We start from the raw sequence: 20,649 nt of genomic DNA on the forward strand, positions 1-20,649 counted from the left end.
GGGATTGGGTTGGACCCATCAAAAGTCAAAGGAATCCAAGACTTGCCACTGCCAAAGAATAAAAAGGATGTGATGAGCTTTTTAGGGCATCTCAATTACATCAGTCGCTTCATAGCACAATCAAAAGTGATATGTGACCCGATCTTCAAAATGATGAGGAAAGAGGTAGCAACAAGTTGGACTAAAGAAAGCCAGAAAGTCTTTGACAAAATCAAGGAGTATCTATCCAAACCGCCTGTTCTAGTCCCACCAGAGCCGGGAAGACCACCGCTGCTTTATTTGTCTGTATTGGACAGAGCTTTCGGTTGCGTTTTGGGACAACATGATGAAACTGGATGAAAGGAGCAGACAATATACTATCTGAGCAAGAAATTCACACCTTACGAAGCCCGGTACTCTTTGCTGGAACGCACTTGCTGTGCTTTAACATGGATAACTCAGAAATTAAGGCATTATTTATGTGCATACACTACATATCTCATATCAAGGATAGATCCACTGAAATATATCTTTCAGAAGCCCATGCCTTCGGGTAAGTTAGCAAAGTGGCAAATATTGCTGAGCGAGTTTGACATCGTCTATGTAACTCAGAAGGCGATCAAAGGACAAGTATTGGCATATCATCTGGCAGAAAATCCAATAGACGGAGAATACGAACCATTGAAAACGTATTTTCCCGATGAGGAGGTGTCGTTCGTGGTAGAAGACATCACCGAAGCATATGATGGTTGGAGAATATTCTTTGACAGAGCAGCAAACTTCAAAGGAGTAGGTATCAGAGTGGTTTTGGAATCAGAAACCGGCCAACACTATCCGGTATCTGCAAAACTCAGGTTTCCATGCACCAACAATATAGACAAATATGAGGCTTGCATCTTGGGACTCAGGTTGGCCATTGACATGAATGTTCAAGAGCTGTTGGTAATTGGAGATTCCAATCTGTTGGAGCATCAGGTTTTAGGAGAATGGGCTACAAAGAACACCAAAATATTGCCATATTTACACTGTGTACAAGAGCTGATCAAAGGTTCACAAAGAAAGAATTCAAGCATGTTCCGAGGGTTCAGAACGAGTTCGCAGATGCATTAGCCACTTTGTCTTCAATGATACAACATCCAGACAAGAATTTCATCAATCCTATCCCAATAGGAATCCATAAACAGCCAGCTTATTGTGCTTATGTTGAAGAAGAGAGCGATGGAAACCCATGGTTCTACGACATCAAGGAATATTTGGAAAAGGGAGAATATCTAGAGCACGCCACCCATACTCAGAAATGCACACTTCGAAGATTAGCCAACCACTTCTTTTAAAGCGGAGGAATTCTGTATAGAAGGACTCCTGACTTGGGGTACTACGGTGTGTCGATGCCAAAGAAGCATCCAGATTGCTTAAGGAAATACATGCCGGAACATGCGGACCGCACATGAATGGCTTTGTCTTAGCCAAGAAAATACTAAGAGGATGGTATTTCTGGATGACTATGGAAACAGACTGCATCACATATGTGCTGAAGTGTCACCAATGCAGGATACATGCTGATATGATATGAGTGCCACCCAATGAACTTAACGGAAAAAGTGTGCCATGGCCTTTCTCCGCTTGGGGCATGGATGTCATCAGCCCAATCGAACCCGCTGCTTCAAATGTGCATAGGTTCTTTCTAGTGGCCATAGATTATTTCACAAAATGGATCGAAGCCACATCTTACAAAGCTGTAACTAAGAAGCACGCTTGGGGCAGATTTTGTTCGGGATCGCATTGTTTATCGGTTCGGAATGCCAGAGTCAATCATCACCGACAATGCCACCAATCTCAACAGTGACCTAATGAAGGCCATGTGTGAAACTTTCAAGATCAAGCATAAGAATTTCATGGCATACATGCCGCAAATGAATGGAGTTGTAGAGGACGCCAACAAGAACATCAAGAAGATACTAAGGAAAACTGTAGATAATCACAAGCAATGGCATGAGAAGTTGCCATTTGCTCTACTCGGGTATCGTACCATGGTTCATACATCAACTGGGGAAATTCCATACCTATTGGTTTATGGCACTGACGTAGTTATTCCTGCCGAAGTAGAAATCCCTTCTTTGAGAATTATACAAGAGGTCGAGCTCAGCGATGCAGAATAGGTACAGAGCCACTATGAACAACTGGCTCTCATTGATGGAAATAGAATAAATGCAGTATGTCACGGTCAACTCTATCAGAACAGAATGGAAAGAGCTTTCAACAAAAAAGTCAGACCAAGGCAACTCACACTGGGGCAGTTAGTGCTAAAGCAGATCTTCCCATATCAGGATGAAGCCAAGGGGAAGTTCTCACCTAACTGGCAAGGTCCCTACATGGTTCACCGAGTATTAACAGGAGGAGCACTCATACTTGTAGAAATGGACGGAGATATTTGGCCAAAACCTATCAACTCAGATGCAGTCAAGAGATAATATGTTTAGGATTGTTTATATTTCTTCACTTGATGTAACTGAACTACGCTTGACCTGATTCCCGTTTAAGAGGGGATACGTAGGCAACCATGTGGGTTCGGTCAGATCACAATTAAATCTTCATTTTCCCATGATCAGAAACTGGGGCAAGATCGCAAATTCAAGTCAACATCGTTATGTGTGGAACAACCAAAAAGTATTATCAAGAGTATACATTTAATCTGGGGAAGAATTTTGAGGAGGACCCTCAAAATTCTAAGGCGAAGAAGTTGCAATGTCTCTAAATGTATCACAGTCACTGGTTCATCAAAATTATTCGATCTCACAAACACATTTCAAACAACTATATTTTTGCAAATAATTTGTCAAATGCATACATATTTTTTCGAAAGCTTTATTTCTATGACAGTCGGATGCTACCCAGGGTAACTCAAACAGGGCTGCAAGACAAGAGTGAAGGCAAAGCAAGGAGTCAAGAGCACGAACCGACCTTTCCCCCCGCAAAACTCATAATTGTTTCTTTGAATGCAGGCTAATGAACACAACAGGAATATTTACAAATATATACATACATCAAAATCACTAAGGTTGGCGAACGCAACACATCAAGTTAAGAAATACTTCACCTCTCACAACTATCCTTTGTTTTTCCTGCATAAGGCTAAGCATTGCCTTCCCTTGCATGCGACAAAGCATTGTCTCCTCTTCTTGCATGAGGCTAAGTATTGCCTCCATAATTTCATAAGGCTAAGCACTGCCTGCATGATACTAAGCATTGTCTCCTCTTCTTGCATGGAGCTAAGCATTGCCTCCATAATTGCATAAGGTTAAGCACTACCTGCATGAGACTAAGCATTGTCTCCTCTTCTTGCATGAGGCTAAGCACTGCCTACCTAATTGCATAAGCCTAAGCATTGCCTTATCCTGCATGAGACTAAGCATTGTCTCCTCTTCTTGCATGAGGCTAAGAACTGCCTCCCTAATTGCATAAGGCTAAGCATTGCCTTTCCTTGCGTGAGAACTGAATACTATCTCCACTACGCTACCTAAGACCTAGAACTATCTCTTTGGTCACCTAGGGCTAAGCACCGCCCTCAACTCACACAAGACTAAGCATTGTCTTGTCTCATCCTCGCATATGGCCAAGCATCATATCTTTGTATTTCATGTGCTGAAACATCGCCATTTTGTCCAAAGGCATCATAGTCCGAAGGCATCATCCTCATAGCTGGAAGACACCATTCCATGGCCTGAGGATCTCTCAAAATTGCACATCATTATTCAAAGGCGTCATAGTCTAGAGGCACCATCCTCATGGCCCAAGGACATCATTTCATGGCCCGCGAATCCCTTATAATACGCTTCATGGCACAGGACGTCACGGTCAAAGGACATCATCCTCACCGTCCAAAGATAACCTTCATGGTCCAAAGGGAATTTGCATCACGTTTAAACTTTCGTAATAACCATATATATATTTGCATGCACCGTGTTTTAAGTTTTGCAGGTACCACAGGAGGAAACAGTTTTACAAACGGGACAAATCTTCGCTCCTGTTTCCATTCACAATGTTCACATCCTTCAATTGCTTCAAACGTAACCAACTACCAGCAATTGCCCGCCTTTTACTCTATGATAGTTCAGATATTTGCTCTATGATACATCCATAACGTTTCATATTCACATTCATGACTCCGAGACATATGACCATTCTTATAACAACTCCATCAGTTTCGTTCACCTTTGGCTCCAGAACTACACACGACCTGATTCCCGTAACACCGGAGATATGTAGGCAACTCAGGAACCAGGGTTCGGCCCCCATTTTTTCAAATCGTATCATTCCTCATTCAAATCGGCCAAAATTGGTCGTCATTTTCTTTACCCGACAACTCTTTAATCATTCCCGGGTAAAGAGGGGCAACTGTTGATACCCAATTTTGCCCTCATATTTTTTCAAATAGTATATATACCTTTCAAAACATCATTATTTAGTTTATAAAATCTATACATGCATTTTTCTATGATTTTCCATAATTTTTAGAGCTTTGAATTGATTTTTCTTGCATTTAAATTACTTGAATACTTATTAATTACTCCTTCAAATTATTTTGTGATGACTTAATTACCTAAAATTATTATTTTGCATCTATAATACACGTTTCAAATATTTGTACTTCATTTTTATATAATTACATTAGTATTTTTAAGTAATTTGCAAAAAGTTGCAAATATAGCCTATATTTTATAATTTTTATTGCATTTGTCATTTTATTCAAGGTCAAAATAATATCTTACATTTTTATAATATTATACTATTGTTTTAAAGTATTAATTTAAATAAATAGCATTTTTATAATTTTTAAACTATTTTTTATTAAATTAATTTCCTATTTTAAAATTTGGCCCAAAATTGGGATTAATTTCGGACCAATTAAGGTCCAAGTGAACCCCTGGCCCAATAACCTCAGCAGCCCAAACGACCCTTTAAAAATCCGGGCACAATCCATTCATAATGACCCGCCCCACCTTCCTCTTAATCTTGGTCGTTGATCTCAAATGATCAACAACCCGAATTAAAACCCCCATTTTCCTTATATCCCCTTACCCAAACCCTAATCCCCATTTCCCTTCATCAGGCGCCTCTAAACACTCCTCCTTCCTTCAGAAATACAAGTTGCCCTCTCAATCTTCTCCGAATCCATCTCAATCATGGATTCCTTCTCTGATTTTCTTACCTTTTACGTGTTACCTCAGTATTACTTGCAAGACTATGGTGTCACTTAGTACTTGCCTAAACTTGGTAAGTACCATCTCTCAGATTCGGGTCCGTTCAACTTCAGTCGCTAAGATCTAGACAATATGGTGTCCATATACACGGAAGAATAACTGATTTCTCATACCAGTAGACGAATTTTCAAACGTCGAACCCTAATTAGGGTGTGATTTTTTATTTATTTCCATTACTGGTCGCTTTATGATTGCATGTATATATTTCCTTTCCTTGTTTATGTTTGTTTGACTTCTTTCCCTATTTACTCATCTGATTTAACCACTATATAAATCCCTCCCCATTCCCCTTTGAAGGGGACGAAAATAAGAAGATTCAGTAAAAATTGAATTTATTGTTCTATCATTCTCTTGTTCTATACTTTGGTTATTGGCCGGCTGAAATCCAAGGCCACCGGAATTCGATTTTTCAACTTTTCTTGGTGCGAGCACTGCCCGGGATTCATCTGCAGCCCTTGGTAACTCTGATATATTAAGATTCTGGGTTCTAGTTCTCTGTTGGTATTCAGAGTACTTTGGAGTTTGTTCTTTCTTGTTGTCTGTTTATTCAACTGGTAACTGGTAAGTTTTTTGGCTTTGTTTTTTTACAATTTTGTTCTTCTGTGTTCATGTCTTGTGTACTCACACCTCTAAGATTCCATGATCTAATGTGTTTCTGGGCTGTCTCTATGTGCAACCTTGTCAGAATTGAGCTTGTTTATGATCTGAACTTCTTTAGCAGTTGATTTTACTTGCAATTTCAAGTTCTGAGACATGTTATTTGTACATGCTTAACTGGAACAATTTGGACTTTCTTAAGCTCGTATGTTAGTATCTGAGTATTTACCTTTACTGCCTGGCATGAGTTGCTTCCCTACTTTGTTCTGAATTCTTATAATAGAATATACTCTAATCTATGTTGAGACCTTCACTCTAGCTATGACTTGCTCCGATGCTATTTTGTCACTCACTATGCCTTTGTTCTGCTTAATCCTGTATCTTTAGCGATTAGTTGGGACCTTTAGAGTAGCTATCTTAATTTGTGTTTCCTTACAATGTTTGATACTCTTTTGTCATAATGTAAGTTGGCATGTATGTCTTTCTCATATTGTGATTGATGCCTAACATAATTTGAACCCCTAGGTTTTAACTCCTTTATGTTAGTGCTTGGAATTGTGTGCCTTTGTATATTAGTAATCTCAAAAAATATGATTCCCCTGCTTTCTACAAAAATGTTTTCTGTCCAATCTGCTAAGCGTTTGAACTTGTGATATCAACCTGTCCTTTGAGTTTTGTTGATTCTCTTTGCTTGAATGTTCTTTGTTTAATTACCCATGTCATGTCTGCTTCTAAAATATTAGTGCACCTCTTCAAGATCTATCATTTGATCACTGTTATCTCACTCTCATTTGTTACCTACACTATTATGAATCTATCACTTTTGGCCGGCTGAAAGCCAAGGCCACCAAAACTCTCTCTATTGACCTCCCTAGTGTGAGCACTGCTCGGGGTACATTTGAGACCCTTGTGAACTCTGACACATTAGGATTTGTGGTTTTTTGTTCGCTCTCTTTGCTGCTGGAGCTTGAGCTATTTCTGGCATTTAGCTTTTCTTCCTCACATTATTTGTATAATATGAATACTAGTTTGTTTCAGTGATTTTTGTGTAATCTAATATTTGGGTCATATGGTCAATTTGTGACTGTTTGGTTTGGCCTAAGTTCCTCTATGGGTTTTGGGCTATGTTGATGGGTATAGTCCCCTGTTTGTATCTGGGCATGCCATTTGCGAAGAAAGCGTTTGTTGAAGCCCAGGCAATACTGGGTGTCTCTTTTTGGGCCTGTTGTAGGCCTATTATTATTTCTTGTGTAATATTTATATTTACATTCTTTGGGCCTGTAATAATTTGTAGTTACAAACAATTTGGGGTGTTAGTGAAATTGGGGAAATGGGTATATTCTAAGGTTTACATGAAAGGGTAGAAAATATGCATATAGGGTTCACATTATTTACATGTTATCAACCTGCTGTATATGCTATTTAATCTCCATGTACACTAGTAGAAATCATGCCATTAGGGGAATCACACACTCACACAAGTTGTTTACTATCAAAAAATAAGCTTAAGTACTTTATTTATTCCTATGTCTACTACTATGTGTTACTAGACAGCATGCCTATAGGAAACAAAATGCCAATAAACTTTCCTTCAATTTGTATAAATGCAACATACTCATTAGATACCACGCCTATAGGATTATGCTAGCTTATGTTCTACAGATCTTCATCTAGAAATCAAGCCTATAGGACTTTAATTGGCTAATTTGCTATTGCTATTGTTATCATATTGCTCGACTAGAAAATATGCCTATAGGGGCTAAGTATAAAAAATTAGTTTTCCATTGTCAATCGTTAGATATCCTGCCTATAGGGTATTATCACTCGCTTTAAATGGTTATGAGATCAACAATGTTAATGCTGGACTCTCAAACACGCTTTCATTGCTTAACTATGCCACTGTTAGAAGTCATGCCTATAGGACCATGTCACTTTCCTAAGACGCATATCTATAAAATTGGCGTTAATAGCTCTAGGCTTACAAATAGTTTACAGCTCCTTTCGTCTAAGCCACTAAGAGCAATAATGCTGCAATTCAGTCACATAGAAACCATGTCTATAGGGGCTTAATGACTTTAATTTGCCTCAATTCTGAAACTGCTTATTAATAATACTGAATCTGCTTGCGTGCATTCGTTGTCTAAGTGTGGAGGCTAACTTGAGCCTTTAACTGCCTTTATATGAAGTCCTACTTGTTTTGTATGTTGCTTAGTTTTATCATTTTAAGCGGCCTAAGTAAAGTCTAGAACCACCCAAATAGAAGTCTAATGCTTCCTGGACCATAGGCATGGGACGGGTTGAGCACGCATAGGGTACTACTTAGAATTGAACTAGCTCACTTTAGGTAAACAACTTTAACATAGTAATCGGGTAGCAAGAGATGATAGTCTGTGCCCGCTGAATAATATGTGTAATCCCTTATCTTAAAGGAGTTGCAAAGTATTATTTATGTTGCACGGGGTTATCCTTTAATCACTTAGGACCCCCTCCCCCCCCCCCTCCTTTATACATTTATTCATCTAATAAGGATCGTTATAGTTATATCCTTGTAACCCTTAAGATTTCTATCAATTCTCATTGTGTTATACTAAAACTCTTTGACCTTTTATTCTCTTTGATCATCTTTCCTAATCATAATCCACATAGTTTTATGTTCGGCCGGGACCCACAGTTGTGGACCTCGAAGAGTGCCTAACACCTTCTCTTTGAGGTAATTTGAGTCCTTACCCAATCTTTGGTGGCATTGACTAGTCAAACAGAGTTATTTGCATAATAAGCGCCCTAACACACCTTAAAAATCGTTAGGTGGTGACTCTCCTCTTTTAATACTACCCATTTAAAAGAGTTGTCACTACGTCGAAGCCCGCTTTCGCGAGAAAATTGGGCGCGACAGGAACAATTCGACACTGAACGATTCATGTCTGCTGATTGTCATCGCCGATATTATGACAACCTTCTTACAAAGAAGGTCGTAGTTGAAAAGGGAATCTCTGAGGATAAATTGGCCGAGTTACTTCCAGATTTTTATGGTCGTCTACAGACCACCGACTGGTCTGGTTTCATGCCTACTCCATTTAAGGCCAATGAGGAGTGGGTTCGTATGTTTTAGGCAAACCTTAATGGTACAAAATTCAACAATCCATAACTCACGATAAGAGGAAAAAAAATGAGGTTTGGAATCGAACAAATCAATGATATTATAGGGCTTCCTGACCCTCCACTTGATCCGGTACGAGAAAAAGATCATTGCTCAAACGGAGATTGGCTAGTTTCTAAACTTTATCCATCAGATAAAAGAGCAAAGTAGGCAAACAAGAGAAAGGGTTTGAAGTCCATCGACTTCACAGCTGAGGCTAGATGTGGCTCTACCTCATCTGCAACAGAGTATCGCCGTGTTGAAATGTTTTGAATGTTTCATATGGTAGGGCCCTGATGATCGCATGCGTACTTGACGGCATTCATGTGAATGTTGGACATTATATCCTTTCGGAGCTAAAAGAGTATTTTCTAGACGACAGTTCAGGCTTGATGTTCCCTTCACTGATTATAGAGTTGTGCCGGCGGGCAGGTGTTGAGGTTACAGGCGATGGTAGTGCAGTAAAGAGTAAGAAGAGGAAAGTGACCACTGTTGCCGGACCACAGTCCTCCTCACAGGTAGCCATGCTTGAGGGACCATTTGGGATGTTGAACTCACAGCTTGTCTCCATTCGTGACTAAATGTCACAGCTCTCTAGTGGGCCCTCACACTCCCAGCCTATGCCCGAGTATTTTACTAGGGAAGAAATGAAGACCTACATGGAGAACCAGAAGAAGAAATCAGAGTCGCATGAGAAGTTGGGAGCTTCTGTTAGCAGGCTCGAGGCAGCCTATGGAAACATGGCCAAGGCACATGTAGATCTTCAGTAAGACTTCAACAAGGAGAAAGAGAGAAATAAGAAGAATAGCAAGTTCATGATAAAGATGTTGAGAGGCATCAAGGCCATCTTCAAATGGGGGTAGCCGAACAGGAAGATACTGGTTGAGGACAAAGATGATAGTGATGTTGATACTGATGCTACCTATGATGATGAGACCGAGAGATCTACACGGCAGTGATTAGCTTTTTCCCACATTCTGCTAGTCTGATGCAGACCTCAGGGAGACCCTCAAACTACTCTTATTTTATCTTGATATTGTGCAGTGAGGACACTGCAGTGTTTTTAGTTGGGGATGGCTTTAGGAAGTATACCTTATTTGTACATTCATGCTTGACTTGTGCCCTTGCCGGGCTTATGCTTTTGTATGGATATTGTGTGCCCTTGATTGGCTTGTTCTACTATTATTTATCATGTGTCTTTGCCGGGTGTAGTTTGTGATTGGTGATACATTTGCTGATTAGTGGCTTTTGTTATTCTATTTTATTTTCTTTCTTTATTTATTTTCTTTAGTAGTTTTTAGTTTGTGTTATTTTTATTCCTTTACTAGTAGTTGCTTTTGTTATTTTAAATTTCTTTAGTAGTTTTTAGTTATTTTATATTTATTCCTTTAGTGTTTATTTTATTTTCTTTAGTAGTTTTTAATATATATTATTGTTATTCCTTTAGTAGTAATATACTTTTCAATAAATTTTCTTTTGTTTTCTTTATTCTAAGGTTCTTTCCCGGAGAATATTTTTGTGTTGAACCGGGTGACTTTTCCCTATGATGGATGGCGTGACGACTTTCTTAAGAGAATTAGTCTTATTTTATTATGTGGAGACTTTTGGATTGTTTGGTACTAATAAAATTGGTCTCTTGGATGTGATGTGTGAATTAAGAATACCCCTCCAAATTGTGATTGTAAATTGAAAAAGTAAGTTGCGTGGGGAACTAAAATTTTATGATAAAATTTGGCTCATTTTGTGACTCTTTGACCACTCGTTGGCATGATATTGCTCTAATTGTTCTTATTTAAAATAATTCTCGAGTTTACTTTTATCATCTAGAACTTTTTCGGTTGGTCTTTCAACGCTAATGTTAATTATGTTTGGTTGGAGAGATGACTTTAGGCATTCTTTGTGATCTTTAAAAAAGCCTCTTTAGCCTTTCGATCCTACCATCGCATAAATACTATCACTGGTTAACCTCATTTGAGCCTTTAACCTTTTATTTGGCTACCTCATTACAAACCTTTACCATTTTTGTGAATAAATTCCCTCTTTTGAACCCGTCTCTCTTTGAATGTCAAGAATGAGGCTAAAAGCATAAGTTGGGGGTTTTGCTGTTAATTGGGAATTGGTGAAGATGTACATTGTGGGTAGAAGCAAATACCTCAAAGTTGTGTTAGATGAAGATACTCAAGCTCCAATAGAAAAACAAAAGAACATATATGTATAAATAAAAATGGAGTCTTGAGAAATTTAGAGAGGTACTTTAAGGTGGTTCTATCTTGGTAACTAGATGTCAATAAGGACTATGTGGTTTAAAAAGAAGCAAAGTTCAAAAAGAAAGACAAATGTGAGTAGTGTTCAAGGAGGGTGTAGTCACTTGCATCCCAAATGTTTATCCTACCCTTCCCTAATTCTACATTACAAGATTAAAAAGTCCTTATGGGTTCTCCAACCGAATGTTCTTGAAAAGGCGGCGAATTAAAATAAGGGCAAGCTTATGGTATGGTATTTTGTAACACTTGAAATTCTTTGTTGAGAGAGAGTGTCTTTGTGCATTTGTCCCTTGTGCTGTTATTGTAAATATGGTGATTTTGGGACTTTCTTTCTTGTGAGTGCACATGGATTATGATGGATTGGTGACATTGATATATTCCAAATTGAGTAAATTAAGCATATATAGTAGACTAGTGCTTTGGAGTCACTTCTTGAGGCTTAGTTGTTGTCACTTGATTATTTTAAAACTCCATTGCTTTCTTGAGATTGTTTTAAATGAGAAAGTTATTTAGTTGATATTCACATGCTTGAGCCTAATTATTAGTATCACCCAAAACCATAAGTGTTATGCTTAATTGGAGAATATGATTTGAAGATGATAGCGATGCTAATTGAGCTTTAAATGTTAGAGCCTCATTGAATATTTGGTTTAGCTTTGCTTGAGGACAAGCAAAAGCTTTAAGTTGGGGGGTGTTGATGAGTGGTTATTTTACCATTTATTCTAGTCTCTTTTCTTTAGTTTTTGTGTCCTTTAATTATAAAATGAGGTGATTTGGCGTGCATTGCTAGATTTGCAGGTAAATGAAGTCTTGAAGAGAATTGAAATTAAATGAACTGGATTCATGCAAAAAGAGTGAAAGAAGTGCAAAAATCTCCAGTGGAATCGCATCTGCACAGAACCATCCGCATTTGCGGTCTTGCATCTGCGAGAAATGGTCTGCATCTGCGGAACAAGACTTGCAAGGCATAAATTGTATATGCGATTAATGAAACGCTTATGTGGTTGCGCTTCTGCACCTGGAGACCGCTTCTGCGGACGCGCTTATGTGCTCTTTTAGCTGCTTCTGTGGAATAGCCATTTCCACCAAATATCGCTTCTAAGTACATAAATTCTGCATCTGCGGTGCCGCACCTGCGATGATTGTTCCGCAGGTGCGGCCAACGGGCTTCAGACCTGGGCAGGATTGACAATTCACATTTTTTCCATTCCAAACCCACAAATACACGACCTAGCTTATTGGAAACAGATCTTTGGCATCTTTGGCCATCTTTTAAGTAGAGAATACAAGTTTTGGACCTAGGGTTCTTGCACACACTCTTGGGTCTTGAAGATTTGAAGCGTTTGTTTGAGAATTTCTTACCCATTTATGTTCATTTCTTCATTTCCTTGCTTTGTATTGAATATCTAAGTGTGTAGTATTTTTTCCAGCAATTGAATCTTGTTTATGGGAATATTCATATTTAAAGCGTGGATTAAATACCTTGTTGTGATTATGTATTGAACGATTTTTATTTATTATAAAGTGAGTTATTGTTTCTTTAATTATTCTTGTTCTTTAATGTTTCCAAAGGGATTAGCTAACCCTAGGACTCGCCCATTCACTTCAAATTAATTTTGGGAAAGATAATTTGGGGTTGGAAAAGATTAATTAACAAGAACTTGAGGCGTTAACCCTAGCTTTATAGATTCTACCTAGGGATAGGATTGAACTACTTGTAGTTATATTCGGGTGTGCTTAATCTATTAATTATTTTAGGGATTATTCAATTAGTAAGTTTGTTAATCTTCGGAAGAAGCCAATATCGAATTATTACCCGAGGCTAATTAACATAAACTCGCCAATATAGAATTTGTGGAAGGTGTCAGCCTCGCAGTTGCGAAGACATCCTCGCAATTACGACTTCTGAGGAGTCTGTCAGGGTTGGAAAATGCGATTCTTGTTCCGCAATTGCTAGGGTTTGCAAATGCGAACCCGGTGTCACAAATGCGGCACCTACAACTGAACATAAGGGATGGAAAGTCGGGATTTAGTCTCATTTCTCACATTTTAGAACCTTAGACTTTGTAGAAGGTGATTTGGAGAGGGGATTGTCATCTACAAATATTGGGTAAGTGATTCTAATCAATTTTTAACTATGTTTCATGATTATATATTAGATTTAATATCAAATTTGTGAGAATCAAAGAGGAAAAATTAGGAAATGTTATCATGTTTTTGAAAAAAATGAAAATGAGTTTTGAGAGTCGATTTAGACTCGGATTTTAAAACAAAACACATATATAGACTCGAGGAGTTACGAGTAGTCAGAATCTATCCTTAGACCCCGGTTTTGACAGGGCGGGCTCGGGGTTAACTTTTGTTGATGTCACGACCCCAATTTCCCTCTATAGGATGTCGTGATGGCACCTAGTCTCTAAGACTAGGTAAGCCTAACATTCAAGCAGAAATAACTGAAATAATGATTAAAGTCTAAATAACTCAACATAATATGAAGGAAACTCCCGCAATTCAATATAGCAACTCCCCAAAACCTGACAAATACAAGTCACAAGCTCTATATAGTTGTAATGAATATCCCTATACATCAATGTCTATAAAAGGGTAAGGAAAGAGAATAGTCTAGGTAGAGGGGGACTCCGAGGCCTGCGGACACTGGCAGGTATACCTTGAAGTGTCCGAAGTTGAGCTCTCACTAGTGCCTGGACTGATAGGAGGTACTTAGATCTGCAAGAAAAGATGTGCACAAGCATAGCATGAGTATACCATAACGGTACCCAGTAAGTGCCAAGCCTAACCTCAATAGAGTAGTGACGACGTCATGTTAAGGCCCTACCGGAATAAATAAGAAACAGGACAAATAATTTAATGGTGCAATAATAATAACAATGGAAATGAAATAAGTAAGGAATATGTCAAAATTAACTGCATAGAATCAAGGTAACTAATGCGTCACGGAATAAAACAAGAAATGTTAAATCAATAAAACAAAACGACCAAACACAAGTGAAGTAATAGAGAAATACCAACAAGAGTCACTACCGAGGTACCGCCTCATAGTCTCAAATCACAAATATAATTCACAATCTTTTCTTATATCACCGCGGGAGCCTTGCGTTTAGTTTTGAAAATCATTTTTCCTGAAATAGCATCCCGTGTTTTAGCACACCTTATCACACCGCGTGGCTTCAAGTAGTTCCCCTACTAGCAACACCCGTATCTAGCCCACCTTATCTCACCGCATGCGTTTCAACCCCAAAACCGTATACCACTGCATAGGTATCAATATCACACTGAATCACAAATCGCACCTCAAGTGCCCTATAACACAATTTGCCAAGGAAATCAACAACAACGCTATTTTCACAACAATTAGCCCATGGCTCAACCACAATATACACAAGAGTCTCAACAATAATAACCGGAAGTGAATAACTCAACAAGAATAGTATTTCACAACTTAACACTTTGCCTCAATGTGAATCACAACCTCTATGCCTCAATACCAATTTTAACAACAAGATATTCCAAGAATAATAACTTCAAGTAGAGAATTCAACGTTTACATAATGAATATGGAATAAAGGAAACAAGGACTTCAACTAAACATGTAGGGTCATTAACAAATAAGAGATAAGACAAGTAGAGCATGCGAAATTAGACTAATGATGATGGTTATAAAATGTTAAGATAACTCAATTAAGGCATGAAAGGAATCTACATGGCTAAAACCGGTAATTTTCCACATTTAGCCCGTGTACACACTCGTCACCTTGCGTACACGGCTTCCACACATCACAATTATCACAAAAAAAACACCAATCCTAAGGGGTAATTCCCCCACACAATGTTAGGCTAAACACTTACTTCAAAACACGCTAACTCAATCCACTAGTAGGTCTTTCCCTTGATTATCCAATTCTGAGCGGCTCGAATCTTGCCAAAACAACTTCATAGCATAAATATAAACTATAGGAAACTATTTCGAACAATAAAGTTACGGTCTTTGCAAAGAAATAAAAAGTCAGCTCAAAAAGTCAACCCAGGCTCGCGTCTCAGAACTCGACCAAAATTACGAAATACGAACACCCATTTGATAATGAGTCCAACCATACAAGAATTACTCAAATTCAACTTCAAATTGCCTTCCAAAACCCCAAAATTTAGTCTTGGAAGTTTTCACAAATCTTCCACAAATTTTCAACTCAAATCACTAATTAGATAATGAAAATAATAATAGATTCATGAAATATAGTCAAATCCGTGTTAGAATCACTTACCCCAACAATTTCCTTGAAAAACTCTCGAACAATTGCTACACGCCGAGCTCTCTAGGTTCAAAAATGAAAAATGAGATGATACCCTCATTTTTGAAATTTTATTCTGCTGCCCAGTCAATCTTCTTCGCGATCGCGGGAATTGCTTCGCGATCGCAAAGCACAAATTCGACATGATGCCAAAATACTCTCCACGAATGCAGAACTACACACGCGAACGCGGCACACAAACTCCACAAGCTACGTGATCGCAGAACTCATCACGCGATCGCGAAGAACAAAATGCTTGGACCCCCAGTCTCCTCCTTTTTTCTTCGCGGACGCTACCCAACATATGCGTTCGCGATTCATTCAGTGCCAAAGCTCCACGGTCGCGGACTTTTTCTCTCGATTACATAGTACAATGTTCCACCAGTCGCCAACAACACTTCGCGATCGCGATAACCCACTCGCGATCGCGCATAAGGAAACCAACAGCAACAGAAGTGCGCTGAACATTCTCCGAATTACACCCGAGGCCCCCAGGACCTCAACCAAATATTCCAAATAATCCTACAACATCATACGCACACGCTTGAAGCGTCAAATCTTATCGAACAACACTAAAACCTTGAATCGCGCATAGATTGAAGCGTAATGAACTTATAAACTTTTGAATTTTAAAACTAGTGTTGATTCATATCAAAACAACTCCGATTGACTTCAAATTTTGCACATAAGTCATAAATGACATGACGGACCTATCCCAACTTACAGAATCAGAATTTGACCCGATATCAATAATGTCAACTCTCGGTCAAACTTTCCAACCTTCCAAACCTTCAACTGTCTAACTTACGTCGATTCACGCCGAAACAACCTACGGACCTCCAAATCAACATCCGGGAACTCTCCTAAGTCTAAAATCACCATACAAAGCTACTGGAACCGTCAAAACTCCATTCCGGAGCTGTCTACCTAAAAGTCAAACTACAGTCAACTTTTCCACTTAAACCTCCAACTTAGGGACTATGTGTCCCATTTCACTCCGAAACTCACCCGAAACCAAAACCAAACACCCCGACAATTCACATAACCATACCATAACATAGAGGAGGCAATAAATAAGGCACTGTGGATAAAATAATCAAAACAACCGAACGGGTCGTTGCATCCTCCCTCTTTTAAATCAAACATTCATCCTCAAACGAGTATAGAGACACACCTGAAGTGGTGAAAATATGAGGATAACGGGTAGGCATATCATGCCCAGTCTCCAAAGTCGCTTCCTCGACTGGTTGACCCCTCCACTGAACCTTCACTGAAGCAATGTTCTTCGACCTCAACTTTTGGACCTGCCTGTCCAAAATGGCCACCAGCTCCTCAACATAAGATAAATCCTTGTCCAACTGGACTGAGCTAAAATCCAACACATGAGACGGATCACCGTGATACTTTCGGAGCATAGAAAAATGGAATACTGGATGAATTGTAGCTAGACTAGGTGGCAGTGCAAGCTTGTAGGCTACCTCTCCAATCCTCTCAAGAATTGCAAAAGGTCTGATATACCTAGAGCGCAACTTGCCCTTCTTCTCGAACCTCATAACACCCTTCATGGGCAAAACCCGGAGCAAGACCTGCTCCCCAACCATGAATGCAATGTTGTGAACCTTCTGTTCGCATAGCTCTTTTGTCTAGATTGGGTTGTACAAAAGCGATATTGAATCAATTTAACCTTTTATCCTGAACCAAGTCTGTACCCAATATTTCAGCCTCACCCGGCTCAAACCAACCCATCGAAGACCGACATCGCCTCCCATACAAGACCGGTAGTTGTTGTTTTAAGCAAACTCCGCAAGCGGCAAAAACTGATCCTATGAATCCCCGAACTCCATCACACATGCACGAAGCATATCCTCCAATATCTGAATAGTGCGCTCGTACTGTCCGTCCGTCTGAGGGTGGAATGTTTTCCTCAACTCAACCCGCGTGTCGAACTCACGCTGTACAGACATCCAGAATCGTGATGTAAATTGCGTACCCCGGTCAGAGATGATGGATACTGGCACGCCATGAAGTCCGACAATCTCACGAATATAAACATGAGCCAGCTGCTCAGAAGAATAAGTAGTCACCACTGGAAAGAAATGAGCCGACTTGGTCAACCTAACCATAATTACCCATACTGCATAATACATTTTCTGAGTCCGTGGGAGCCCGACAACAAAATCCATAGTAACCCGCTCCCATTTCCACTTTGGAATCTCTAGCCTCTGAAGCAATTCACCTGGCCGCTGATGCTTATACATACCTATTGACAATTTTGGCACTAAGCTACATACTCCACTATGTCCTTCATATTTCTCCTCTACCAATAGTGTTGCCTCAAGTCTTGATACATTTTGGCAGCACCCGGATAAATGGTGTACCGTGAACTGCAGGCCTCCTGAAGAATCAACTCACGCAAGCCATCTACATTCGGCACACATAGCTTGTCCTGCATTCGTAGCACACTATCATCCCCAATAGTGACCTCCTTGGCATCACCGTGGTGAACTGTGTCCTTGAGGACAAGCAAATGTGGGTCGTCATACTGACGCACTCTGATACGGTCATATTTGTAAGACTGAGAAACCAGACAAGCCAAAACTCGAGTCGGTTCCAAAATATCCAATCTAACAAACTGGTTGGCCAAGGCCTGAACATCCAATGCTAATGGCCTCTCAGCTGTCTGTAGATATGCTAAACTGCCCAAGCTTTCCACCTTTTGACACAAAGCATCGGCCCCAACACTGGCCTTCCCGGGATGATATAGAATGGTGATGTCATTCCTTAAGTAACTCTAGCCATCTCCGCTACTGCAAGTTAAGATCCTTCTATTTGAATAGATGTTGTAGACTCCGGTGGTCGGTATAGACCTCACAAGGGACACCGTACAAAAAGTGCCGCGAAATCTTCAAGGCATGAACAATGGCTGCTAACTCAAGGTCATGGACAAGATGATGCTTCTCATGTACCTTTATCTCTCTAGACTCGTAACCAATCACCCTACTGTCTTGCATCAACACTGCACCGAGGCCAACACGCGACGCATCATAGTACACAGTGTAAGACCCCAATCCATAGGCAACACCAACACTTGGGCTGTAGTCAAAGCAATCTTGAGCTTTTGAAAGATCTCCTCACACTCCTCGGTCCATCTGAATGGTGCACCCCTTTGGGTCAATCTGGTCATAGGAGGAGAAATAGATGAGAAACCCTCTACGAAAGGATGATAATACCCTGTCAAACCAAGAAACCTCCGGATCTTAGTAGTTGAAGACGGTCTGAACCAAATCTACACTGCTTTAATCTTCTTCGGATCTACCTTGATCCCCTCACTCGATACTACATGCCCAACAAACGCCACTGAATCAAGCCAGAATTCACACTTTTAATATTTTGCATACAACTTCTTTTCTCTCAAGGTATGAAGCACGGTCCTTAGGTGTTGCTCATGATCCTCCTAGCTCCAGGAGTACACCAAGATGTCGTCAATAAACACGATGACAAATGAGTCAAGATAGGGCTGGAATACACTGTTCATCAAGTGCATGAATGTTGCTGGGGTGTTGGTCAGCTCAAATGACATCACAAGGAACTCGTAATGACCATACAGAGTCCTGAAGGCAGTCTTCAGGATATCTGGCTCTTGAATCTTCAACTGATGATAGCCTGACCGCAAATCAATCTTTGAAAACACTTAGGCACCCTGTAGCTGGTCAAATAGTCATCAATGCATGGAAATGGATGCCTGTTCTTCACTGTAACCTTGTTCAACTGTCGATAATCAATACACATACGCATCAAGCGATCCTTCTTCTTTACAAACAAGAGCAGAGCACCCCAAGGTGACACACATGGCCGAATGAAGTCCTTATCAAGCAACTCTTGCAACTGCTCCTTTAACTCCTTCAATTCCGCTGGGGCCATACTATACGGTAGAATAGATATGGGCTGAGTGATAGGCAACAATTCAATACCAAAATTGATATCCCTATCGGGAGGCATGCCCGGAAGATCCACCAAAAATACATCTGGATAATCCCTCACTATCGGAACTGACTCCACGGTAGGAGTATCAATACTTACATCTCTCACAAAGGCTAGATATGCCTCACACCCCTTCCCAACCATCCGATATGCCGCAAGGAAAGACACCACCCTGCTAGGAACATAATCCAAATTACCCTTCCACTCTAACCGTGACAAACCTGGCATTGCCAACATCACCATCTTGGCGTGACAATCAAGAATAGCATGATAGGGTGACAACCACTCCATACCCAAGATAACATCAAAATTTACCATACTGAGAAACAATAGGTCGGCTCTAGTCTAAAAAACACCAAGAACAACTAAACACGACTGATACACACCGTTAACAACAATGGAATCTCCCACAGGCATGGACACATAGACAGGAGAACTCAAAGAATCACAGGATATACCCAAATATGGAGTAAATGAAGATGATACATAAGAATGAGTAGAGCCTGGATCAAATAAGACAGATGCATCTCTATGACAAACTAGAATAATACCTGTGATAATTGTGTTGAATACAACCGCCTCCATCTTAGTCAGAAGAGCATAACATCTGGCCTGGCCTCCCCCTTTAGGGAGACCCCTACCCGCCCGACCTCCACCTCTGGGTGGCTATGCAGGTGGAGTGGCAATTTGTGTGATAACCACAGCCTAAGAAGTTTAGGTCCCCTGTAAATACGTAGAGCCTGCGTAGTCTGTGGAGGTGCACCCCTCCTGAGTCTGGGGCAATCCCTCACCATATGACGAGTGTCACCACACTCAAACAAAGCTCTCGGAGGATGTAGATGATGAGATTGGCTAGGGCTTGGTCGGCTGGACTGACCATTGAAAGCACCCCTGCAGGAGGTGCACTATACAATGGCGGTGCATAATGGGCAACCTGAGACTTGTTAGTGGCCGGAATACCACTTGAAGTTGGAAGTGCTAAATGAACGGACGGCTCACATAGTCTCTACTATGACGGGCTGCAACTGGGGCACGAGCACCACTATATGTACCAAAATCTCGAAGCATCTTGGCCTCCCTCTTATCTCTCTACCGACTCCACATACCCTCCAATATCCTACCGA

The 20,649-nt window shown here is 40.1% G+C and overlaps 2 protein-coding genes across 2 annotated transcripts; one reads left to right on the top strand and one right to left on the bottom strand.

Moving 5' to 3' along the window:
• The first annotated feature begins 522 nt into the window (after positions 1 to 522).
• LOC138909655 (uncharacterized) lies at positions 523 to 1,313 on the top strand. The gene is made up of 2 exons (XM_070200866.1): positions 523 to 1,027; positions 1,120 to 1,313. The coding sequence occupies exons 1-2, from the start codon at positions 523 to 525 to the stop codon at positions 1,311 to 1,313; spliced, it is 699 nt and encodes a 232-aa protein (XP_070056967.1).
• A 16,548-nt stretch (positions 1,314 to 17,861) lies between these two features.
• Positions 17,862 to 19,465, bottom strand: LOC138909656 (uncharacterized). The gene is made up of 3 exons (XM_070200867.1): positions 19,287 to 19,465; positions 18,511 to 18,637; positions 17,862 to 18,224 (listed from the first exon to the last, which is right to left on the bottom strand). The coding sequence occupies exons 1-3, from the start codon at positions 19,463 to 19,465 to the stop codon at positions 17,862 to 17,864; spliced, it is 669 nt and encodes a 222-aa protein (XP_070056968.1).
• Positions 19,466 to 20,649: the final 1,184 nt, after the last annotated feature.

This window comes from Nicotiana tomentosiformis, chromosome 4 (genome assembly GCF_000390325.3).
Source record: "Nicotiana tomentosiformis chromosome 4, ASM39032v3, whole genome shotgun sequence".
NCBI classification, from domain to species: Eukaryota; Viridiplantae; Streptophyta; class Magnoliopsida; order Solanales; family Solanaceae; genus Nicotiana; species Nicotiana tomentosiformis.